Genomic DNA, 21,994 nt, shown 5'->3' with positions numbered 1-21,994 from the left:
ATTTCAAATCAAAGTGGTCAGTACGACAAAACGCTAATTTCATATGTAAGGACCTAATATATAATCAATCACATAAAAAAAAAGTATCCATTTTTTCTAAACAATCAGCGAAGCTAACGACGATCATAAAAAAAAGGATTAACTCCGTTGACGTATTTTTGAAGCTAAGAAGCTACTATATTTTTGTTATAAATTCCCTCATCAATTTCATAAAACTATTAAATTTAATATTCCTTTTATTCTGTAGGTAATATTTTGTAGGTAATATTTTATAAAATTTGTCTCGTGTTATAAATAGTTAAACCTTCTCGCGTGTTATAAAGAGGCAAGTTTTCTTTTTCTTTTTTAGTATAAACAGTCCTAGTTTAGTTTCCTTTGAGCAACTATGTATGAGCCGAGATGGTCCAGTGGTTAGAACGCGTACATCTTAACCGATGATTTCGGGTTCAAACCCAGGCAAGCACCACTGAATTTCCATGTGCTTAATTTATGTTTATAATTCATCTCGCGCTTGGCGGTGAAGGAAAACATCGTGACGAAATCTGCATGTGTCTAATTTCAACGAAATTCTGCCACATGTGTATTACACCAACCCGCATTGGAGCAGCTTGGTGGAATATGCTCCAAAACCTTCTCCTCAAAGGGAGAGGAGGCCTTTAGCCCAGCAGTGGGAAATTAACAGGCTGTTAATATAAATGTAAATGTAATGAGTAACTGAAGATCATGGCGTTTTTTTATCTTATATAAAGATGCAAATTTCTATTTTAGATCGTGCGGTACGATAGTTTAAATAAGAAATTAAACTAAGAAATTCATATTTGTAATGATAATAATTAACAATATCGCTTATACTTTTATTTCACACCCTCTTAAACCAATATAATAAAAATTAAATAACTGTTTATGTGATTAATATATGTTTATGATTCATCTCGGCAATGTAAAAACATCGTAAGTAAAATTGCATATGCTTGATAAGTTTATATATTTACATATATGTATATAATTTATTTACAAATCTTCTCAAGCAAAGGTGAAGTCTTTGTCTTTTAAGCGGCATCGCCTTACTCTACTTTTTTATTCAATAATCATAAGATAATTGGAAATGCATCGATGTAAAATTGTTTCAAACGAAGATAATTACATCGTGCACTGTTCAGCGATTTTGTAATATTTAACGCAAAGGAAATTACACGGAAATAATTACGTTATCCAACCACCTGGATCGAGTTGCCTTATTCGAGATAATGATAACATAATCTAATTTTATATAAGATAAACAATCTAAGAACTTATATGTTACTGTTTTATAATTAAAACAACTTAACTGCTATTTCTAAATACATTTTTCACATAGAATAATGCCATTGTGTAGCTTAGCGTAATGGCAAAAAAGAATTAATGTTTAGTTACATGTAGAAGCTGTGAATGCACTCAGTGCTTGTTCGTATTTGGTTGTTTCAGTTTAATATTGCTAGTTCGCAATTACCTGAAAAGCAGTGCACGAGACGTGAACTTCCAAGCGGACCACAGACTCGCCATAGTTGCTATTGTGCAATTTAGCATTTAATAATAGTAGTTAGTTCTTACATACAATGGATATATTTCAATATATTTTTTTTATATAAAGTCTTTTTTATTTAAAATAGAATGTAGTTTCTGTACTTCCTTTAAAAAAAATACTTACATTGATACTCCACCTGCAGTCGGTCTCGATATTCAGGAAGAACTATTTTCGCAACTTGAGCGCGAGTTGTATTTTCGGTTTGAGTAAATACGAATGTAGTCTGAATCTCTGAATTCCTACGAGGTAATGTGACCTTATTATAATGGCAAGACCTACATAGTTATTTTATATTATTTTTACATCAATAACTCCTTATTTCAAAAAATATTCATATCGACACATAACTGAATGTATTTATTTGTTTAAGAAAACGTATGTAGGTAATTCATCATTCTATGCAATTTCTAAAATAAGAGAAATCTTTGATTTAGGAAATCTATTAATTTGGTAAATAGCAAATGGTAAGTATTACATTCTCCATAATGTCATTCGAGTAACGCATCACGCTCATGAAAACGGTATTTATAATGTTTTAGCATGGTCAAGATTTCGAAACTCTGTGATCTTCGGCGCTAAGGGACCTTCAGTGCTTTTGCCCTTGCCTGCAGCAGCTACAAAAATAAAAGGCGCGAAGCCTTTGGTTTCTTAAGAACGCTCTATTGATAAAACCGACAAGACCAAATAGAGTCAGAGTTAACAGTTAGTTTTGTTAGATACAATTCTTAGGGTTACATTTATATTCCACAGGAAATATTTATATTAAAGAATCCCTGGAACATTATTTAACAAATATCCATAGTGGACTCGGGATTCCATATATTTCCTAGAAATTGTGTAGAATTCCTAGGTTCCTAGGTACATTTCCAGTAACATATATACATAATAGCGGAATACCTACGGCCTACTTACAATAATATTATCTGAAAACATAAAAGTGTAACTCATAGTTTAATTCTAAATGATATTCGTTAACTACATCAGTTCAGAAACGACTATCGTCTGAATAAACTGATTTCATGCTAATTTCAGCTGTATTACGTTTCAATCTCGACCGTCTCGACTCCGTTCTATTTGTACTGAATTAAATTTTTGCAATCGAATGGACGTAATTTGAATACTTCGAAGCTTGAATTTTCCGTTTCAAATAACAAATTTAATTTATATCTTTTATATTTTTATTTCGCCATACGAAGCCAAATGCTTATTAAAAGTAAAATTTCGATTTTTAGTAAACTGTTAAAATTTCAATAGTAAAGTTCGAATCATCTCGATTACAACTGTATATATATATACATATATATAAGTTTATTACGTTTTTTAGTTTTATGTACTCACTGAGTTCCACCTACATTGACGATTATTTTGTGTATGTCTGTATGCATGTATTTTGAGTGGTTAATTCATGGTTTAAGTTTAACACGGTAGGTAACGCTAAAATCAAGTTCCAGTATTTTGTACTATTAAAAAAATCTTATTAAACCTGTACAAAGTCGGGACGGGCAGCTAGTATGTTATAGGAAAGAAGAACTATTACATCGCAAATGAAGGGTAATTTAAAAATAACGTCTATACTCGCTCACATACGGATTTATTTTATGTACGCATTCGTCTTGATTTCTAAAGGAAACAGAAAATGGTACAATACTTTGTTTGCATTTTTCAAACTACTTATACGTGGAGCGACTATAAAACTGAACAAGTAAAAAACATATTCTTTCTTTGAACACAATTACGTGTATAACGCGCTAGGAAACAACTTCAATTATTTGAAATTGAGCATTCAACACATTTAACACTACATTAACATTATCAAATTACAAAAACCCTTTTCAAAATGCATTTTGTATAGTAAAAAAAAAAAACAAAAATAATTATTTAATAAATATAATACTGCCCATAGAAAATGTTTACACTTATTAAGATTATTTTCAAGCAGCTGTAAAATATAATTTATAATACTTTTTGTTTGAAAAAGTTTTCGTTTAGGGAATTGGGGGATCTGATTTTTACAAAAACTTTACCTGTTTTTCACTTCGTGATCAGCTTTGATTGGTTGAGTAAGCAACGGGAAAACGAAGTTTCTCTTACAAGCTTGATCGCTTTCTGTCTATAGATAATTTTGAAGAGGTACTAAGATTGGATACAACCCCAGATGAATAGGGAGATACTAGATTATTACGTTTGCGTTAGGAATAATAATTTTATCATTTGGAAAATCTTTTGTAACTCTGTTAAATTATGCATTTGCCTACAGGATTCTCCATTAAACGAACAATTGGTTACTGGCTGATTTTACTTAAGTATCTATTAGTGCCAAAATAATCAGTATTAATGTTTTTATCAGAAAAGGATATTATTTTAAATTATATCTTGTCGATAAGTAAAATACATTGCATAGAAATCAGTTTATTGAAAAAGACTTAAAAATATATTCATTTAAAAGAGACTAAAATATAGCCAAAGAAATGTCGAACTCTTAAAGGCCATCGTGCCTTTACCAAGAGTTCGACGTCTGCCACTATCGTTGGCTTGTATATTCTTGACGATCGATATATAATATGAATATTATTATTTTATTAGATGATAGGTATTTTTGCGAGCCCATCTAGAGGTACTCGTATATTTTACAACCAAATAGCCCATATTTAATATTATTGTATTCTGGTTTACATGTTGAGTAAGCCAGTATAATGACAGACACGAAGGACATAACATATTTGTTTCCAAGGTTAGTGGCGTATTAATGTTGTAAAGGATGATTTATGTAGTGACAATGCCTTTGAGCGATGGTGACAAATTCTCATCAAGTGACTTATTTGCTTATTTTTGCTTTATACAATTTCCGAATTCCTCGTACAACAAAAGTCTTAGTACGTTTTGACGTGGCAAGAAAAGACTAGATATACTTAAGTAAACGGAATCGACCTTATATCTGGATCTTATATTTGAAACCATGATTATATTTTTATGTAAAATAAGTTACTATTATTATTACTTTTGTTGGTTTCAGTGTCAGTAACTACTATAGAACTATTTGTAGACGCTTAAAATTGAGTATGGAAGCCTATTAAAAGCTTAGACTATTTCGTGAGCGAATCCCCATTTGATAAAATAAATTAATAGTAATTAATGTTAAAATGTCTCATTTTTATTGCGAACAGAGATTGCTTAAATTTCTTCTGCATTATAATAGATTCATAAAGTTGTGAAGAATCTGCATCACACTTAATAAACGCTTTTCAAATATTCTCCTTTTAAATAAGACTATTCGCTTAGCACTTTGTGAAATTTCTAAATGCAATTTAAAACTTCTATAAAGGTAACTCAGTTGCGGTGTGAATATTTTATTCGTGTGAGCTAACTTATTCACCAGTAAAAGCCATTTCATACTGATGGATGAAATTATCCCGCGCCAATAAACAGCACGTGTAAACAACACAAAAATGTTTTCCTGTCATATAAAAAGCAATTTCACGGTTCCGTTCGAAATAAAGAAGTTCCGTTTACATATTAACGTGGCATACGCATGTGGTATATTACAACATATTTGATATTATGCAGATATGTATCAAAAATAAACAGTTTTAGAAAGTAAATTCTGCATTTTATGTAAATGATGAATACATTTTTATTTATGTTTTATTCATTTAGATTTTCCTGTATATATGTGATAAGATAAGTTTCTTAAATTAAATACATTTAAAGTTTATAAACTTAAATCGCATTTATTACGTACTTGTGCAACGTTAACTTCTAATACAATTAAATAAGTTAATATACTATATAAATACGTTTTGGAGAAAATATATTGATTTATATGTATACTACTAGACAAGCTGTTATAAAATTAAAATTATGTCATAGTGACGGAAAAGGGTAAGAAAGCGGGAGGGGTTAGTTCAGTGATTAAGCCGAACCGAGACGATCGCGCAGATGTGTCACAATAGTTTTAATCTTTTTCTGTATGTGTCTGAGTATTATAGTGATATTATTTGATTCGGTAATGATCATGATTCTCTGACATTAGTTTTTACAGTATCGCCTATATAACTTAACCCATATACTATGAAAACTCTGAGAACATAAGTAAACTTGAAGACGTATAGAGAAAAGACACAAAGTGCGACAACATTTAGAAATGGAATGGAAAAATAAATTCGAATTGGTAACATAGAATGAATAAAATAAACTTACGACGCTACCTTTTCTGTAGCATAGGTGTCATCTACTGATTAATGATACTGATGAATTTTAAGTATTAAAAATTGTAACATATTTTTGCCACATCGTATGATATTTTTATTACTAATCTTTCGATTATCTGATATCACATTTTTCTCTTAACGTATATAACTTGATAATATAGCCATGCACGTTTTATTAACAACCTATTAAACTACAATTAAAACGGACCTTAAAATTATGAATAATAATGTTCTGTCCTGGCCCTGGGAAAATGGTTACATGAATTAATATAATACGATCTAACTATACTGATATGCATATCAAATGATACCTAATTATAATTTAGTCTGACATCAAATAACTGACTTTATAATCTAAGCACTTGAAGTATAAAAATGTATGATATTGAGCCTTTTAGTAACCGCCTAAAGTAAAGCTTTGTGTGCATCAAGCGGTTATTGCTGCCTGTCGAGTCCAGACCCTGAAATATCCTTAGTAACTTTATAGAATATTTATACACGTATATAAGATTTCGAGAGAAATCATTATAATAAATTTACCTGCTACAGGATGTCTTTGTTCATCGGCTACAGAGTCCCGTCGGAAACATATCTAAGGTCCTCGCGATCCTTATTGACACATTCCAACAAAGAAGTGCTTAACTTAATATTAATATTATAAACACAGGGTATTCTGTAACAGGCAATTTGTTTATTTATTTATATACTTGGTCTCCCTTATTTATATACTTGGTCTCCCTTATTAAAATGGAAGAATAAAGACAATACTACAAATTTCTTGTTTTAGCAATTTTTTAAACTTCAAATTATATTCTTTGTAGTTTATTAGGATATGTCTAAATTATCTACAACAGTATGAAAGTGTCTATAATCTATATCAAATGTAATATTATAACATCTGCGAATATTTGATTAAATTGAAGCTATAACAACACAAAATACAAAAACAAAATAGTTATGCTAACGTAGGTATGCAATACCTACGGTCTTTTTAGTTTTAAACAAAATTGCCCATCAAAAATTCTATACTGATAAAGTTGTATTATAACGGGCTTATAAATTATCGACGGTTAAATTTATAAACCTTTTTCAATAGCTACTAAAACGTTTAAACCGGTTGAAATCCTTCGTTATTTATCACTTCATTTCCAAATACCTAGAAATCAAATGTCTGCTACACGAGCCCAGTTTCAATTACAATTCCCGCTTTAGATATAGACAAGTAGCTACGCGGGATGAGCACTGTTTTAATCCTGGGGCTTAAAATTAATTCCCTTTGACGTACTTTGTTGTTCACTCCTCTTCTGAGCCTTTAATAAAAACCCGATTAAATGTGATACTACTCGTAATGAAAAGCGAAACAATTTGGTAGCATAAAAAACAATACGAAAAACTTCCTAATTTAATTTTAAACTTTTTTTATCTGTATAATATTATCTTTGCTTGTTAAGTACCAATTATGAGAAAAAGTTAAGTTCAAGTCATGACTCTAACTTAAGAATACTGCTGATATTGTTAAAATTCACTTTGATCATAAATTGTTTATTTTATTTTCAGGTATAGTAAATCTTAATCGTATATATTATATTATTTATTTTTAAGATTACTCAAGAAGGGTAAAGTAATAAGTATAAAGATATATATTTATGTATCCTTTATTCATTAATAAATCACAACAGACCATCGAACGATCAACGTTGGCAATTATGATATACATGATAATTGACTCTATATCTACAGAAAATAAAGTTGCAGTGTATATATATAAATTTTGACAGTGATACATTACTTCAGAATTCTTAGAGTTCTTTTAAAATAAACAATAATTTACATCGTTTTATAATCGCATGTAGTAAATATTTGTAAAAGGACAACAGTATGTATAGTATCTTCAAAGATTGGTTTCAAATAAATTAGAAAATTCTTCAAAAATTCGAACGTCAAAATATTGAATATTTATTAACAAACTTTCCTCAATCAAAATCGCGTTATCGAAACGTTTCACTGCAATTATTTTCATTAAATACCACAAATAAAGTTAAATTACTGTGAACTAAAAATAACAATAAATGAATTAATCAGTTCTTATTTTTTTTTTATAATTCTATTTATTGTAATTATTTAAAGACATATATTATATTCTATATTTTGACAACGAGTTTGCAAATATCAAACCATTAGTAAAAAGTCGGACCCATAACTATTTTTAAATAGAAGTAAAAGATGGAATTAGACAAATCGGTGTTATTTGGAAATTTTGTTCCCTTAGTTATTCTAATTTAAAGTCAACGCTATGGACATTAAAATATTAAAAGACTCGTGTACAAATTTTTTAAACAAAGAATAACTTATTTCACTGTCAATTTTTACCATATCGCATGTCGATAAAATATTGTCAATGCTAATAAGTATGTGTTTATAAATACGGGAGCTACTTTATTTTCTTCTGCTGGTAAGTAAGAACTAGGAGCGGCGGGAGCTGCCGCTTGAGACTTAGTCTCTTCAAAATTTCCGCTCCCCTCGACCTCATCCTCATCATCATCCGGTGGAACGGTTGCTTCGTGCTTCAAGGCTTCAGCCCGCGGTGGAACGTCTTCAGCAGCACCAATTGATATTAAACCAACCGTCGTTGATTGAGCGGAAAAAAGCGTTGTCTTTTTTTCTTCCGCGTCTCTAACAATGGTTATCGTTTCATACAATTCCATTTTAGTCACGTTCGCAAAAAAAGAGGATTTTAGAAACGTTTCGGTGAGCTCGGTGCTAGTGTTGGCAGGGATTTGCGTTGAAAAATTGAGTAGCTCATTTCGAAACTGAGAGGAATACGGCGCGTTGCAGAGGTGATCGTTGCATATACAGGTCATCTCTAGTGCCAATTTCGAATTATAAATTAATGAACAAGGTGACTCGCTTGCAGTTGCGCAGGTAAGTGTAGATGTAAAGTCTGGAACAGCACATTTCGTGGTTAATAAACATATATTGTAATATAGCAATATATTAAATATAATTCATTTTCCGACATCTGTTTTATTAATGTTGAAAGAAGTCAGTTATATTTTGATGCTATCAGAATCATTATAATAATATTATCACAACCAGACATCATTTTACCAAATAGTTCTATAGACTTTGAGCTTTATAATTTATTATTAAATCGAGTATTTCTCTTAGTTTATACTCGTACAATCTGGCAAAATTTATTGGAAGCAATTCGGCTTTTATTGGAAAATTGCGCCATTTTTCTGTTAACCTCATGGTCGAACGTGTTTAAAATATTTATTATAATATATTTTAATTAATTCAACCAATTAAGGAGCAAAAACGTTTAAACGGTAAAATTTATATTATTACCATGTAATTACAATATTAACGAGTTTAAATAAGCGCAGGTGACCCTTTTTACGTACCACCCTTATTTCTACTTCGCGAAAAGGATATTTATGGGGTGATTGTACTAGGATTAATGATTAAGTTAGTTTAATTAGCACAGCTATTTAAATTACAGTCACATAATGGCAGTGCCTAATATAAATGTGAATCATTAGTAAACTATGAAACACATCTTCTTTTGCAAAATAAATTAATATGTTTTATAATTTAAACTTCAGTTTTTTCCAGTCGTAAATATGTAATACTTACCGATACATTTAGAGAGCAACTATAAGTCCTAAAAAGAATAAACATGAATTAAACATACTGGGTGCACTCGCCACGGTGGCGCATAATGGCTGCCCAGCTGGACACACGACAGGCGAACTGTCGAGTTCACAACGTGCTTTGTGAGCACAGTGGTGGCATCTACGAGGCGATAAATCTGGAAATAAAAGTAGCATTAAAACAAAAATGACTTTTAGGTATTATCAAGTTTTTGTCTGGTTTATCTGACTCCAACGAAATGACGTGAGTCCTAACATCGTCTGCTTCACCTGTTTGTGACATTTAAAAAATTAAAGCAATAAAGTATCGTAAGATTAACTAAAAAAAAAGCATTTGGTTTGCATATTTTAAGATTATCATATACGTTCTCTTATATCGGTAACAATTTATGCATTTTAAATAACTTTACATAAAGAGCTTCATCAAAAATATCGTAACGAACTTTGAACTTCCTGATATAGTTTATACGTTAGTATTACGTATACGAGTTTATCATTGTGAAGTATAACATTAAAAAGTTTAACCTTAGATACATATTGCAACTCAGTGAAAAATAATATCAATGCATTGTAGTAATGACTTAAATGTATGTATAAGTAGAAATATGAAACAATAAGATTTTTTTAGATCCGAGATGGCCCAGTGTTTAGAACGCGTGCATCTTAACCGATGATTACGGGTTCAAACCCAGGCAAGCACCACTGAATTCTCATGTGCTTAATTTGTGTTTATAATTCATCTATATATGAAACCTGCATGTGTCTAATTTCAAAGAAATTCTGCCACGTGTGTATCCACCAACCCGCATTGGAGCAGCTTGGTGGAATATGCTCCAAACCTTCTCCTCAAAGGGACAGGAGGCCTTAGCCCAACAGTGGGAAATTTACAGGCTGTTAATGTAAGAATTTTAAATGAAGTTTGCACAGAATTATAATCCATCCAAACAATTTCTTACACAGTTCTATAAAATAAACGGCAAATTATTTACAATTATTTATTGACGTGCCAAAATACTCGTAAGTATATTACTTATTGAATACAAGAATGATAAATAAAGTTAGATAATGATAAGTATTTCGGCTTTGTAATGAAGTTCGTTGTTTGGCAGGGTACGTACTGAGTGCAGATATCTTCATACCGCAAAGTCATAACTCAGTGGCACAGCTTTACTAGAGCCACTCAACACAACAACGAACTTTGTGTTTGCGCAAACCACTCCCAACTTCCTGTCCCTGGCTTTAAACACGTCTCTAGTAATTTATGAATTTTCTATACATATATATTTTATAAGACATCCCTCGCTCTTTGTCTATTTATTCAAAATAAAGTTATTTTCAAATTCAGACCTTTGGACTGGACTGGATTGGACTTACTTACATTTCGTTGAATGTTAAAACAATAAATAATACTATGAAATTCAACTTGTTTCTTTATGTAGCAAATTTATGGGCACATATATCATTTTATAATCAGGTCTTGAAATTGAATTTTATCAGAGCGATATCTAGAGTTTAAAAATCAAAGATGAAATATTAAATTTTGTATTAAATTCGAGTATATTACTTATATTGATGGAATAAATTTTACTTTATCGTATCAATAAATGTAATCCAGTCTTATCCTAATACTTAAATATTTTTACACCGACAATAATTTGAATTAAAACTGTTGAAAATGTTAGCGCTTCTATTTCGACAAACAATAAAAGGGCTTTTTGGCGCAGACACAACCCCTTCAACAATGCCATTATAAGTACAATCATGCTTAATGCGTCGATCGCTTAACATGAGTGGGTTGGACAGCGACCTCAATAGGAAACATAAAATGTATTTTATCAAAAAAACATTAGTATTATGTTAAGAATTTTAATTATAAGATTCGACGTTATAGGATTATATAGATGATACAAAACTGATTAGTATTGTTTTTTATATGCATGTACTTTTTTTAAACAATAGTATTTCCACAGCCTTTTCTATCTCGTAGGTGTATTTTTTATTGTTTTTATTTACATCATATTTATGAGCCTTATCCTGACAGATAGAAGCTTTAAAATTTAAATTTAGGAATAAGGTTTCGGACTCGATACTTCTAAATGTTTAATGGTTTTGCTTATGGTGTTATTTTTTATATTAACTCGACTACACTGTATAAATGTACACATGTATGTAATTAATTAGGAAGTAACGGTTATTAACTTTACGATATAAGTCGCAGATCAAATTGGTGTGTTTCTCTAACAAATCTACCTACTTATATAAAATATTATATTAATAAAAATGACAGGTAGGGCTACATTATATAAAATAAATGTTATTTTTTATTAAATGGAACTATGTTTTATATACTTTAAATTTAAGTCATTAAACCAATAATAATTTGTCTTTAAATAAGTATTTTTTTGTATTAAGATTTTTTAACAGAAGCTAAGTGACTTTTCATTGTTAATAAAGTGATATGAAATGCTATTATTATTAATTTGCGATCGGAGTGAGATATTTTAAATATCCCATAATTTTATGATATAAGTAATGCTATGTTATAAATTATTATGTATTTTTATTGTTCATTTATCATTTCTGTAACATGTGAATTTTTAATTGGATTTTTTTTAATTACATACAAATCATAATACTAAGTTGTGTAGTTTACAAAATCATAATATTTAAAATGATGAACTTTAGTTTTACCTTTCTGCTGTAAAGCACCCGTTCGTACGTCTGCCACAAAAATTGCGAAAATGCTTAAAATCCACAACAACGAACACATTTTTATTACACTTGTTTTAGTTCCACTCTTATTCCTTAGTCTTCTTTTTTTTAATACACTTAAAAGTTTCTATAGGGAGAGGCGCCGGCTAAAACGTGAATAATTTTCACATCAACGCGCATTATTTTGCAAAATCGCTAAAATGCTAACATTTACTTAATCACTTCTTTGTTCAGAAAATTAAACCATTTTGCAGCTTAATTTGTTTTAATCAGCTTGGCTTTAGGCGCCCTTTGGGCTTGCCCCTTAATATAATAAAATATTAATTGCTCTTTGTCTAACCAACTGTTAAAAATTTCGAATCATTTTATCTTTGTAAATATTGTATGACATGAAATGAATAATAATAACATAAACTTTATTGAATTAAGAAATTTTTCATACTACGACTAACTCGAAAATTAAATATGTAAACGCTAATTCTAAATAATGAAATTGATAATTAAATGATAAAATGATTATGACAACAACATTCGATTTCTTCAATTTTCCAATTCAGTCTCTCGTCGCCGACGTTAGCTGTAATAATAATTCTCTCTCAGCCGCAATAAAATCAATACTAATTAGGGTGATAGCGAACAAAAACATAAAAAGATAGATTTAAAGTGTTTCTAAAGATATATTATACTAAATTTCTACATATGAATTAAAAATTTATTAAAAATTTATACTATGCCAATAAAAAAAATACCAGAAGGAAATTTATTTATCACAATGATAAAACCACTAACATACGTTTCTTTTAATCGGTCAGTTTTGCACGAACCCGTAAAACGCGTATTTTAAAACGCTACGACGTAGCTAAACGCGTAGCGCTTTCAGCTACGTCACGTAGGCGACTGCCGTAGCGACCGAGATGCTGTGAACCCCAGTGGCTGTACTTATTCTCTCAAAAACATCTCAACATTCGACACAATCACCTTGTTTTGTGCACATTGCTGTGTACATACTGAAAGTGTAATAATTGCTTTAACAAAAACAGTCATGTTGCTGGATTCTGTGTTAACGTAACCATTCGTTAATGTAACTTAGTTTATCAATATCATGTTAATGGCAACAAGCTGTCACTCAGTGGATTGCGTGGCAATTGAGTGGATGATTGTCTCTTATTTTGTAAGATACTTATACTATTAATCACAATTTTGACCATTTTCCTTTTTTGTACTTAAAAGGAGCATTTTATGTATATATTGAATACAAACTATTTCATAGTAATTATATTTTAATGAGCCAATATAAGTTACGATTGGTAAAAGCTCATGATTTATTATTATAAATATATTTGGTATATACCATTGCAACGATCAAATATTATATTGAAAAAGTGCATATGCGAAACAGTAGTATTGAAAACAAATTGAAAATGATGACACCTGCCCATTGAATTTTAACTGTGGGAAGAGTCACAAATCCGCATTGCGGGAGACTAAACATAATGATTTACAAATAAGTGTAATATATTCTGGGTCGCGATAAATAAATCTTTCGAAAAAGTATCGGAGTTTTGGTATGAGGGTGGAGACAAACGACGGGGTGGATACATTAATTGGCAATTTCCGTATACAAATCTCCCATATTATTCATCGGAAATATTAGATAACAACGCTTACTTACGCGCTAGTCGATTATGTCTTGAAAGGATACCGAATATTATATGAAAATAATATTTTTATTTTGTAACTACAACTGTACAAAATTTCTGAAATATCTTTCGACTTTTTTCTAATCAAAGGATTATAACGAATGCAGAATTTGATGGACTCCTAAATAGAAAATATTTTTAAGATAAATTAAATTAGCAACATTTCGATCATATTTATGAACAAGAATAACAAGAAGACACAGTTATTTTTATAAAGTCTGTCGTTATTATTCTCTCCTTAATTGTATATTTAAATTATTGCCATAGCTACAATTTATTTACTTTTTTTATGTAACAGTTGAACATGGTAACATCTACACTTTAATATGTAATACACTCCATTACATGAAAGAGACCGAGTAAAGTAATTTCCACACGAACATATATTTTGTGAACATGAGATATGCAATATATAAACATACATTATTATTATAATCATTACATAGTATAAATCAAAGTCGCTTACCGCTGTCTGTCTGTCCCTGTGTATGCTTAGATCTTTAATATTATACAACGGATTTGATGCGGTTTTTTTTAATAGATAGAGTTATTCAAGAGGAAGGCTTATATATATAATACATGCACAATATAGTAGAGAAACACTGATAATTTTAGAGGTTTCTAATGTGATGTCATAAATAACCACATTTTTGAACTTACATTGGCTGTAACAAGCCCTAGCTAAACCCAACGAGATAGATCAAACTACCTACTACAGTATTGTACACCTTAAAAGGTCTACTAGAAGTCTGTGATGGTATATGTCTGTCTCTTAGGGACAGCCCACAATAACCATTTTTCATCTTTTACTTTTTACAAGAAATAATGGCTTCTTTACGAAGCAATTTTAAGCAATACAGCATTAATCCTTATCCAATAAAGTACATTGTGCATTTAATATAGATCAATATGGCTCTTTACAGCATGTAATTTAAATGAATATTTTCGAAGATATTACAGATTTAAAATGCAGAGACATAGCGGTTTGTATTGTCTAATGACAAAAAGCTATGAACTTTGTATATAATGACATTCTGTAGTACATATATTTAGTATCAGTATTGCACCCGTGCGAAGCCGGGACGCTAGTATTTTATAATAGTTACGTATTGATTCAATAAATAGTTTATTCTCGTAGCTTGAATTTAAAACAATGAAACAACGTGTGGTTATTTTGTTATAAAAAAAGATTTGCAATCAAAATATATGAAACCAATTAAAAGTTTGGTCGAGGAAACTTGTTACGTGGAACAATAATTATACTTGTCGTTCACACTCCGCGCGAACTGTGACACCACGAGAATACCAACCTAGAACACTTGTTACAACTTCGAAGTTGTTAATGTATTTCGTTGTGATATTGCAGTTGAGATATGTCTTTACTTCAATATTAAATAATAATAACAAAATCGATACATTCACGCGTACATATACATTATATTAATTGAATTCTTAATAGAATTGCTTGACTTTTTTAATATAGGTAACAATTTTTTTCAGATAGTAGACATTTAATTTAAAAAATTAATTAAGCTTTTGCTACATTTTCTGATATAAATGTAAGTGTAAGTGACTATTGACGTGTTAATGTAAAAGCTAATTAAGTAGATATTTAAAAATTGCAATTGAATAAAATGAAAAATACTGAAATTTCTACTTTTATAATATATACCTAATATTAGTACAGTAATTTTGAAAGTAATTAATAAAAATAATACAATTAGCAGGGCCAACCTCACTTGACTTGACTTCGATTGTACGAGTAATTCAGAGAAAATAGAACGGAGAAAGGGCGGTGACTTTAAAACGTAATGGAGTCGTAATCAGGGCGAAAGCAGTTTAATCAGGCGACAGTCGGCGCGGGTAGCTAATGCAATTACAAGATACGACTTAGAAGACACCGATCTTACGATACTTCACTTTTACTTAACACATAAGTATGTCACACTTTTTTTAAATAATTTGTGACAGTTCACTTCTTATATATAACTGAGCCACGAATGCACGGTGGTTAGTACACGTGGATCTTAACCGAAATTTGCGGGTTCTAATCCGGAGTTTTCGTGTCATTAACTTGTTATTATAATTTATCTCGTGCTATAAAGAAAATATGAAAAACTCATGTATTAAATAAAATTCTGACACAGCGTATCATCCCGCAGAACAGCAGCGTGGTGAAGTAAGCCTCCCCTTATTACTAATAATTAGAGTCAATTGTGGTCAACCTCAAGTACTCCGTAATAAACTTAATTTAATTTTTCATAATGATCAGGCGTTTGTATAAAGTCATAATTGAAATGATCTTTACTTTACGCAAGTCGCAACAGTCTGGTTTTCGAATATTCATTGTCATGCTATCTTTCTAAATCAACAATACATACCTACGCACATTAAAAATACACGGTAAGACCTACTCCAAAATTCAAATAGAATATATAGTACTTTTGAAAACTTTGAAAATATAATAATCTGCCATTCAAAACATGCTTTGTCAACGTAGCTTATATCCCAGCCAGTCAACCTCACTATTTTAAATCATATAAAGCTAAACAACGCTGCTATCATATATCATATAAAGTTTTCTTCGATATATAATGTACTAGCGACCCGCCCCGGCTTTGCACGGACGCAATACTGATACGATAAATTCTACTGAATGTCTTTATATACAACGTTCACAGCTTTTTTTGTCAATACACAATACCACCGCATCCCTCCATTTTAAATCTGTAATATCAACTACATGCTGTAAAGGGCCATATTGATTTATATTACATGCACAATGTGTTTAAGGTACTTAATTGGATAAGGATGATTGCTGTATTGCTTAAAATCATTTCGTAAATAAGCCATTATTTCTCGTAAAAAGTAAAGGGATTTTTTTTTTATTGTAGATCATTCAAAGTAAGCGAAAAAAAAATGTGCTTATTTGCGACATCACATTAGAAACCTCTAAAATTATCAGTGTTTCTCTATTATATTATGCACGTATTATACATGTAAACCTTCCTCTTGAATCACTCTATCTATTAAAAAAACAACCGATGATTTCGGGTTCAAACCCAGGCAGGCACCACTGAATTGTCATGTGCTTAATTTGTTTATAATTCATCTCGGGCTCGGCGGTGAAGGAAAACATCGTGAGGAAACCTGCATGTGTCTAATTTCAATGAAATTCTGCCACATGTGTATTCCACCAACCCGCATTGGAGCAGCGTGGTGGAATATGCTCCATACCTTCTCCTCAACGGGAGAGGAGGCCTTAGCCCAGCAGTGGGAAATTTACAGGCTGATTATGTTTTATTATGTATTAAAAAAACCGCATCAAAATCCGTTGTGTAATTTTAAAGATCTAAGCATACACAAGGACAGACAGCGGTAAGCGTTTTATACTATATACTGATTATAATACATCTGTAAAATGGTATGGTATGGTACGTGATGGTATCACGTAATTTACTAGCTAAAAGTATCTCTTTGTGTATAATTTTTCATATAAAATGCTAAAAGTATCAAAGCTTTTTAACAACACTCGTTCGTTTTTTTACTCTCAAAATGAGCGACGATACGTCAATCTACGTCATCAACATTTGTTATCGAAGAAGCAATCATCAGTGGCGGAATATAAATGGGACCACTTTACGGTAATATTGATGTATCTTTGGTTAAAAAATATTTTACGTATACTTTCTAATAAAATATTTTTCATATAATTTCTAAATATATCGCTCTCTCCCTGCAGAATAAAATGAATAAGTGAAGTGTGAATTTTATAAAAAAAGTTTATAACACATCATAATTTTTCTTCAATAATAATAAAGTAAATACTTATAATATGAGCTGAATTTTTATACACAGACATATAATTCGTTTTTTTTTACAGTTACAATAAAAATCTTCACGTTTTGATCTCCGTCCCTTGACATCATACACGTGAGGTTTTTTAAAAAAAAATGTTTGAGTGTACATTTATAGCGTATATATAAATCATCTCTACTTGTGTATTTAACTGAACTCCTACTAAGCGGTTGGAGCGATTTCGATGTTTTTTTTTTGTGTGCTTATGAATGCGGCCCTGGACGTTTTAGACACTAATGTCATGCAACACGTAATTTCATTATATTTATATATAAAATCCGGTGTGCGTGTGTTCGAAATTTATCTCCTTTTGATTTTCATTTAATATTGTTTGTACTTATCGGGTCATAAAACTAGCTATAATTTTTTATGTTCTAACCAAATTTATTTTGGATATTTAATACAAAGAAAAACGAAAAATCCTAAATTTCAGCAGCAATGGGCAAACTTTCAAACCTCCTCTGGTTAAAAAATATATCCAAGTAAAGTCTTTGTTTTACTTTGTTGTACAATAAATAAACAGAAGGAACAGTTTTGTCGTTAAATTAACCTGCAAAAAACATAAACGAACGCTTTGTTACAAAAAAAAATATGAATAAAATACAAGACGAATTTGAACATGTAAATATTACATAACTTTATTTGCTATATTATTAAGAAGAAAGCGTCTCATTTTGATGTAATAGAAGCGTTCAGGGTCGTCGTTAATAATTCTTTATTTTCTCGAATGTAATGAATTTTATTTAGTGTGACAGAAACTGTTTTTTTCTTTTGAATTGCAACTTTAATAAGTAAATACATTGCAGCGTAACTCATGCGATTCTTGCTGACGGCATTAAACAATGTAGTTATCTCATTCGGCTCCTACAGAAAACCTTTTTAATCCTTGTATCAGTACCAATTATTTAATTTATTTATAAGCTAGGCAGGTGTGCGCGAAATATTAATTCGGCTATTACAAACGCTTCCAACACAAATCGGATCACACCGCCTGAATATTAACATGTAGAGAATCAGGTTTCTCCGAGCTAGGATTACGCTTATATTACAATCGAAATGGACTGTAGATCTATTAATACCATTGTATAAAACATGAAATGATTGTTATTTTATTTTATGGTTAAACTTCATTTTTATATAATTCGTTTAATTCTAGAAAAAACAAAATGCTGAACTAAATTAAAACGCATCATTGTATGGAAAACGTAAATTTCTTTGGTAGGAGCATCAAATTAAAATGTAGGGCAATCAAAGTCAAAGTCAAAAATCTTTCATCAATATAGAGGTGTTACGCTTGCTTATTAATAGTCAAAAATCTACCATAGTTTCAATAATAAACACCTCGGACCTGACCGGCGAACCGGTGAAAAAACTAAGCGGATTTTTTTTTTATAAATATCCTATTTTACAATTATTGTTTTCATACAATCAAAATAAATATATTTTCGTTATTTGAAATAGCCTTGAGGCAATCACCTAATTCCCAAGTAGTTTTGTCTTTAGCACATAAATCCGTAAAAGAGTTACGGAACGATCCTTTTAAATTTTACAATTGAATATTTTGGATCGTTTTCTGGGATCCTGTTGTAAAAACGAATACATTGCCCCACATTAGAGTTACTAACATTGTCATAAACAAATAAAGAAGCGGTATTATATAGTAATTATTTTGATTCTTTAAACATACATCTTAAAGAAACTTTTGGGCCCGAGTTATAAGATTACACGAATAGCCCTCTTCGGCGCATTACGCCAAATTAGAATGACATAAGACATCAATCTAATTATTATGACGTAACAAAAAAAATTAAATATGAATAATAATAAAAACTAAAATTATAGATATATAAATGTTGTTAAAAATAAACAATAAAATTCGAAGAAGTAACAACAACAAACAAAAACTACAAATCGCACTTGTTCTCTTAAAAAGTTCAGCGCCTAAGTTTTGTGGTCGTTTATAGAAATCTCTTTATATATATCCAATAGAAAGCATTTTTTTTTTATGACGCCATAAAAGAGTTATTGCTTAGACGATAACAGGCTATTTATAACACTTGCGTCGCTCTCGCTGAAGCTTCACAGCTACGAGCTAACACATTTTATGCTTCCACGTAAATAATGATGCTACTTATCTGGCCAACTGAGTCATAGATTTTAGCATTTGAATAAAAACCAAACCTTTATCAATATTATTATATCTTAATTTAAGCAAATGTACTGGCAAGCTATACTAATTTATGTAAAAACAATTCTGAAGTAAAACTAAATATCTTGTTTTCAAAATACATATATAATAACGCTTTTCAATAAATAGAACAACATTAAATTACGTAGGAATGTACTTTAATTCTTAAGAAATTTAGTAAAATAATTTCATAAAATTATCATCACATCCGAGTCTTAAAAGACACTAAAAAGGTATTATTAGCCCTAAATCCCGCAATTTTATTCAAAATAAAAATATACTTTATTCAAGTAAATAAAATACTATATATTAATAAAATACTATATTTCTACGCTTTTTCAAATACGTTATTTTACAGTATTATATTTTATAACGCCAAACAGCTATCTAAGCTTGACCTAGTATCGATTCCGCATTCCCGATTGATACCGTTTTAAGTGATTAGGTAGTCCAGCTTTGTCGTTAGAAAATTTGGTTGAAATCAAAATATATAATTTACAAGCAGTTCCGATCTTTCTAGTAAGCTATATAACATTCAATTTCCTGAAAATAAAGTTTAAAATTATACCAAACGATACCGTAGAAGTAAAAATATGGCGTAAAAGTAGGTATGTATATTAATTTCCAAATGAAATAAGTGTGCGTCCTTTTTCACAAAAATGCATTGTTGCCTTTTAGGCAGGTAATTTTAACTAAATAAATGAGCCGAGGCCCAGTGCAGTACTCAGAATACGTGGGCAACGACGTACGACCTCGCGGTTAAAAGGGCCTCACATCCCCAAAACTTAGAATTAAACAACTGATTTTTAATACGTTAACCTCGATTTTGGGCACTCGAATAATGTAATAAAATAATATCTTGTTTGGTACAAATAAAATAATTAATTAGATACGATTTTATCCTATTTAAATATACTAATCATAAAAATTAAGTACACTTATATACATAGAATAATAGGTACCTATGTATAAACTTTTATAATTTTCATTTATTAATATTAAGCAGATATTGTATTCAAACTGGTGTTCTACCTTATTCAAAAGATATAATATGCATGTCTATGAAAAAATATATATTCAGTTAAAAAATCGTTTTATAAAATTCTACTGTTATAAAAGACAACGAAACGAAACTTTGTGATGATAGTGCTCTAATGCATCAAAGAGCCTCGCAAAATTTATTTTACACACATAAATACTTGGTCTTGATACGCCATTCATATTTTATAGCTTCGTTGTTTCATCGAAAACAGATTCAAGACTCGATTATGGTAAAACTTCATAATTACTACATATTCAATTATAAATAAGTACTAATTATTATGATACACTGATCACTGAACCTGAACCTGATATGCCCTCAAAGAGAATTCTCTTTCGCCGTCACGTCTCATTCCCTGTATTAAATATTTGCACATCATTAACTATAAATAAGTGTATTATAAAGAATTATGCATATTTATTTCCTTAATTCCTCATATTATTGAAAAAGATCGCAGTTCGGTATTTTTATTTATATGGCTATAGTAGTAGTGATCAAACAAAGTTATTATGACTATTAATTATCTAAGTATGTAAATTGGGTAGATAGACTCCGAGCATCATATCCACAGTATTAGGACTTATTTTACTGAATCTATTCAAAATCGAAATAAAGTTGTTTTCAAGTAGCTTCTACCAAGAACTTTTGAATTATCATTTTACACAGCTATAACAAATGTAAAGCAGCCACTTGTATTAAGATATACATATAGCAAGATAGTAAAATGCCAACACTATTACAGTTTTTCTAACTTAAGATTTAAATTTATTAATAACCAAAGTACAAATTGCAGTTTTTTTTTATAGTATAGGTATGATTGCTTTGCCCCAAATAGGATTAAGTAACTTTTCTTTACAAATGAGAATAATACAAAAAGTTCTTAACTAGTTTTTTGTTTAACAAATTATGCATATTTAAGATTTTATTTTTCACTTGTAATAAGGATATCTCCATAACACAAATGTCCTCCTTCTCAATTCTTATATAAAAAAAATGAAAATTTATAACATGCAAAAATTTACAATATAAATAGAATAGTTTAAATGGGTTTTATTAATAAAAAGCAAGA

General features: G+C 30.1%; 1 protein-coding gene across 8 annotated transcripts; it reads right to left on the bottom strand.

The window, feature by feature from the left end:
• Positions 1–8,010: 8,010 nt before the first annotated feature.
• On the bottom strand, positions 8,011–13,059 carry LOC113401680 (uncharacterized). Of its 8 annotated transcripts, none has more exons than XM_026641687.2 (4): positions 12,931–13,059; positions 12,117–12,283; positions 9,467–9,583; positions 8,012–8,713 (listed from the first exon to the last, which is right to left on the bottom strand). In XM_026641687.2, exons 2-4 carry the CDS (start codon positions 12,193–12,195, stop codon positions 8,139–8,141), a joined length of 771 nt encoding a protein of 256 aa, XP_026497472.1. In that variant the 5' UTR covers positions 12,196–12,283; positions 12,931–13,059; the 3' UTR covers positions 8,012–8,138. The 8 variants fall into 8 exon arrangements, with proteins under 8 accessions (XP_026497471.1, XP_026497472.1, XP_026497469.1 ...); XM_026641684.2 differs by having other exon boundaries at positions 12,927–13,047; XM_064218091.1 differs by having other exon boundaries at positions 12,117–12,480; positions 12,931–13,047.
• Positions 13,060–21,994: the final 8,935 nt, after the last annotated feature.

The sequence above is a fragment of the Vanessa tameamea genome, chromosome 20 (assembly GCF_037043105.1).
Source record: "Vanessa tameamea isolate UH-Manoa-2023 chromosome 20, ilVanTame1 primary haplotype, whole genome shotgun sequence".
Lineage (NCBI taxonomy): Eukaryota > Metazoa > Arthropoda > Insecta > Lepidoptera > Nymphalidae > Vanessa > Vanessa tameamea.
Note: the sequence above shows the minus strand (reverse complement) of the source record. Positions and strands in the feature narration are given on the sequence as shown.

Coding starts and splice junctions, on each gene's coding strand:
- LOC113401680 (XM_026641687.2), bottom strand. CDS start 12,195: ATGTGTTCGTTGTTGTGGATTTTAAGCATTTTCGCAATTTTTGTGGCA. Junction 9,584..12,116: donor GGGTGCTTTACAGCAGAAAG/GTAAAACTAAAG, acceptor TTTTATTTCCAG/ATTTATCGCCTCGTAGATGC. Junction 8,714..9,466: donor CACCGTGGCGAGTGCACCCA/GTATGTTTAATT, acceptor GTGCTGTTCCAG/ACTTTACATCTACACTTACC.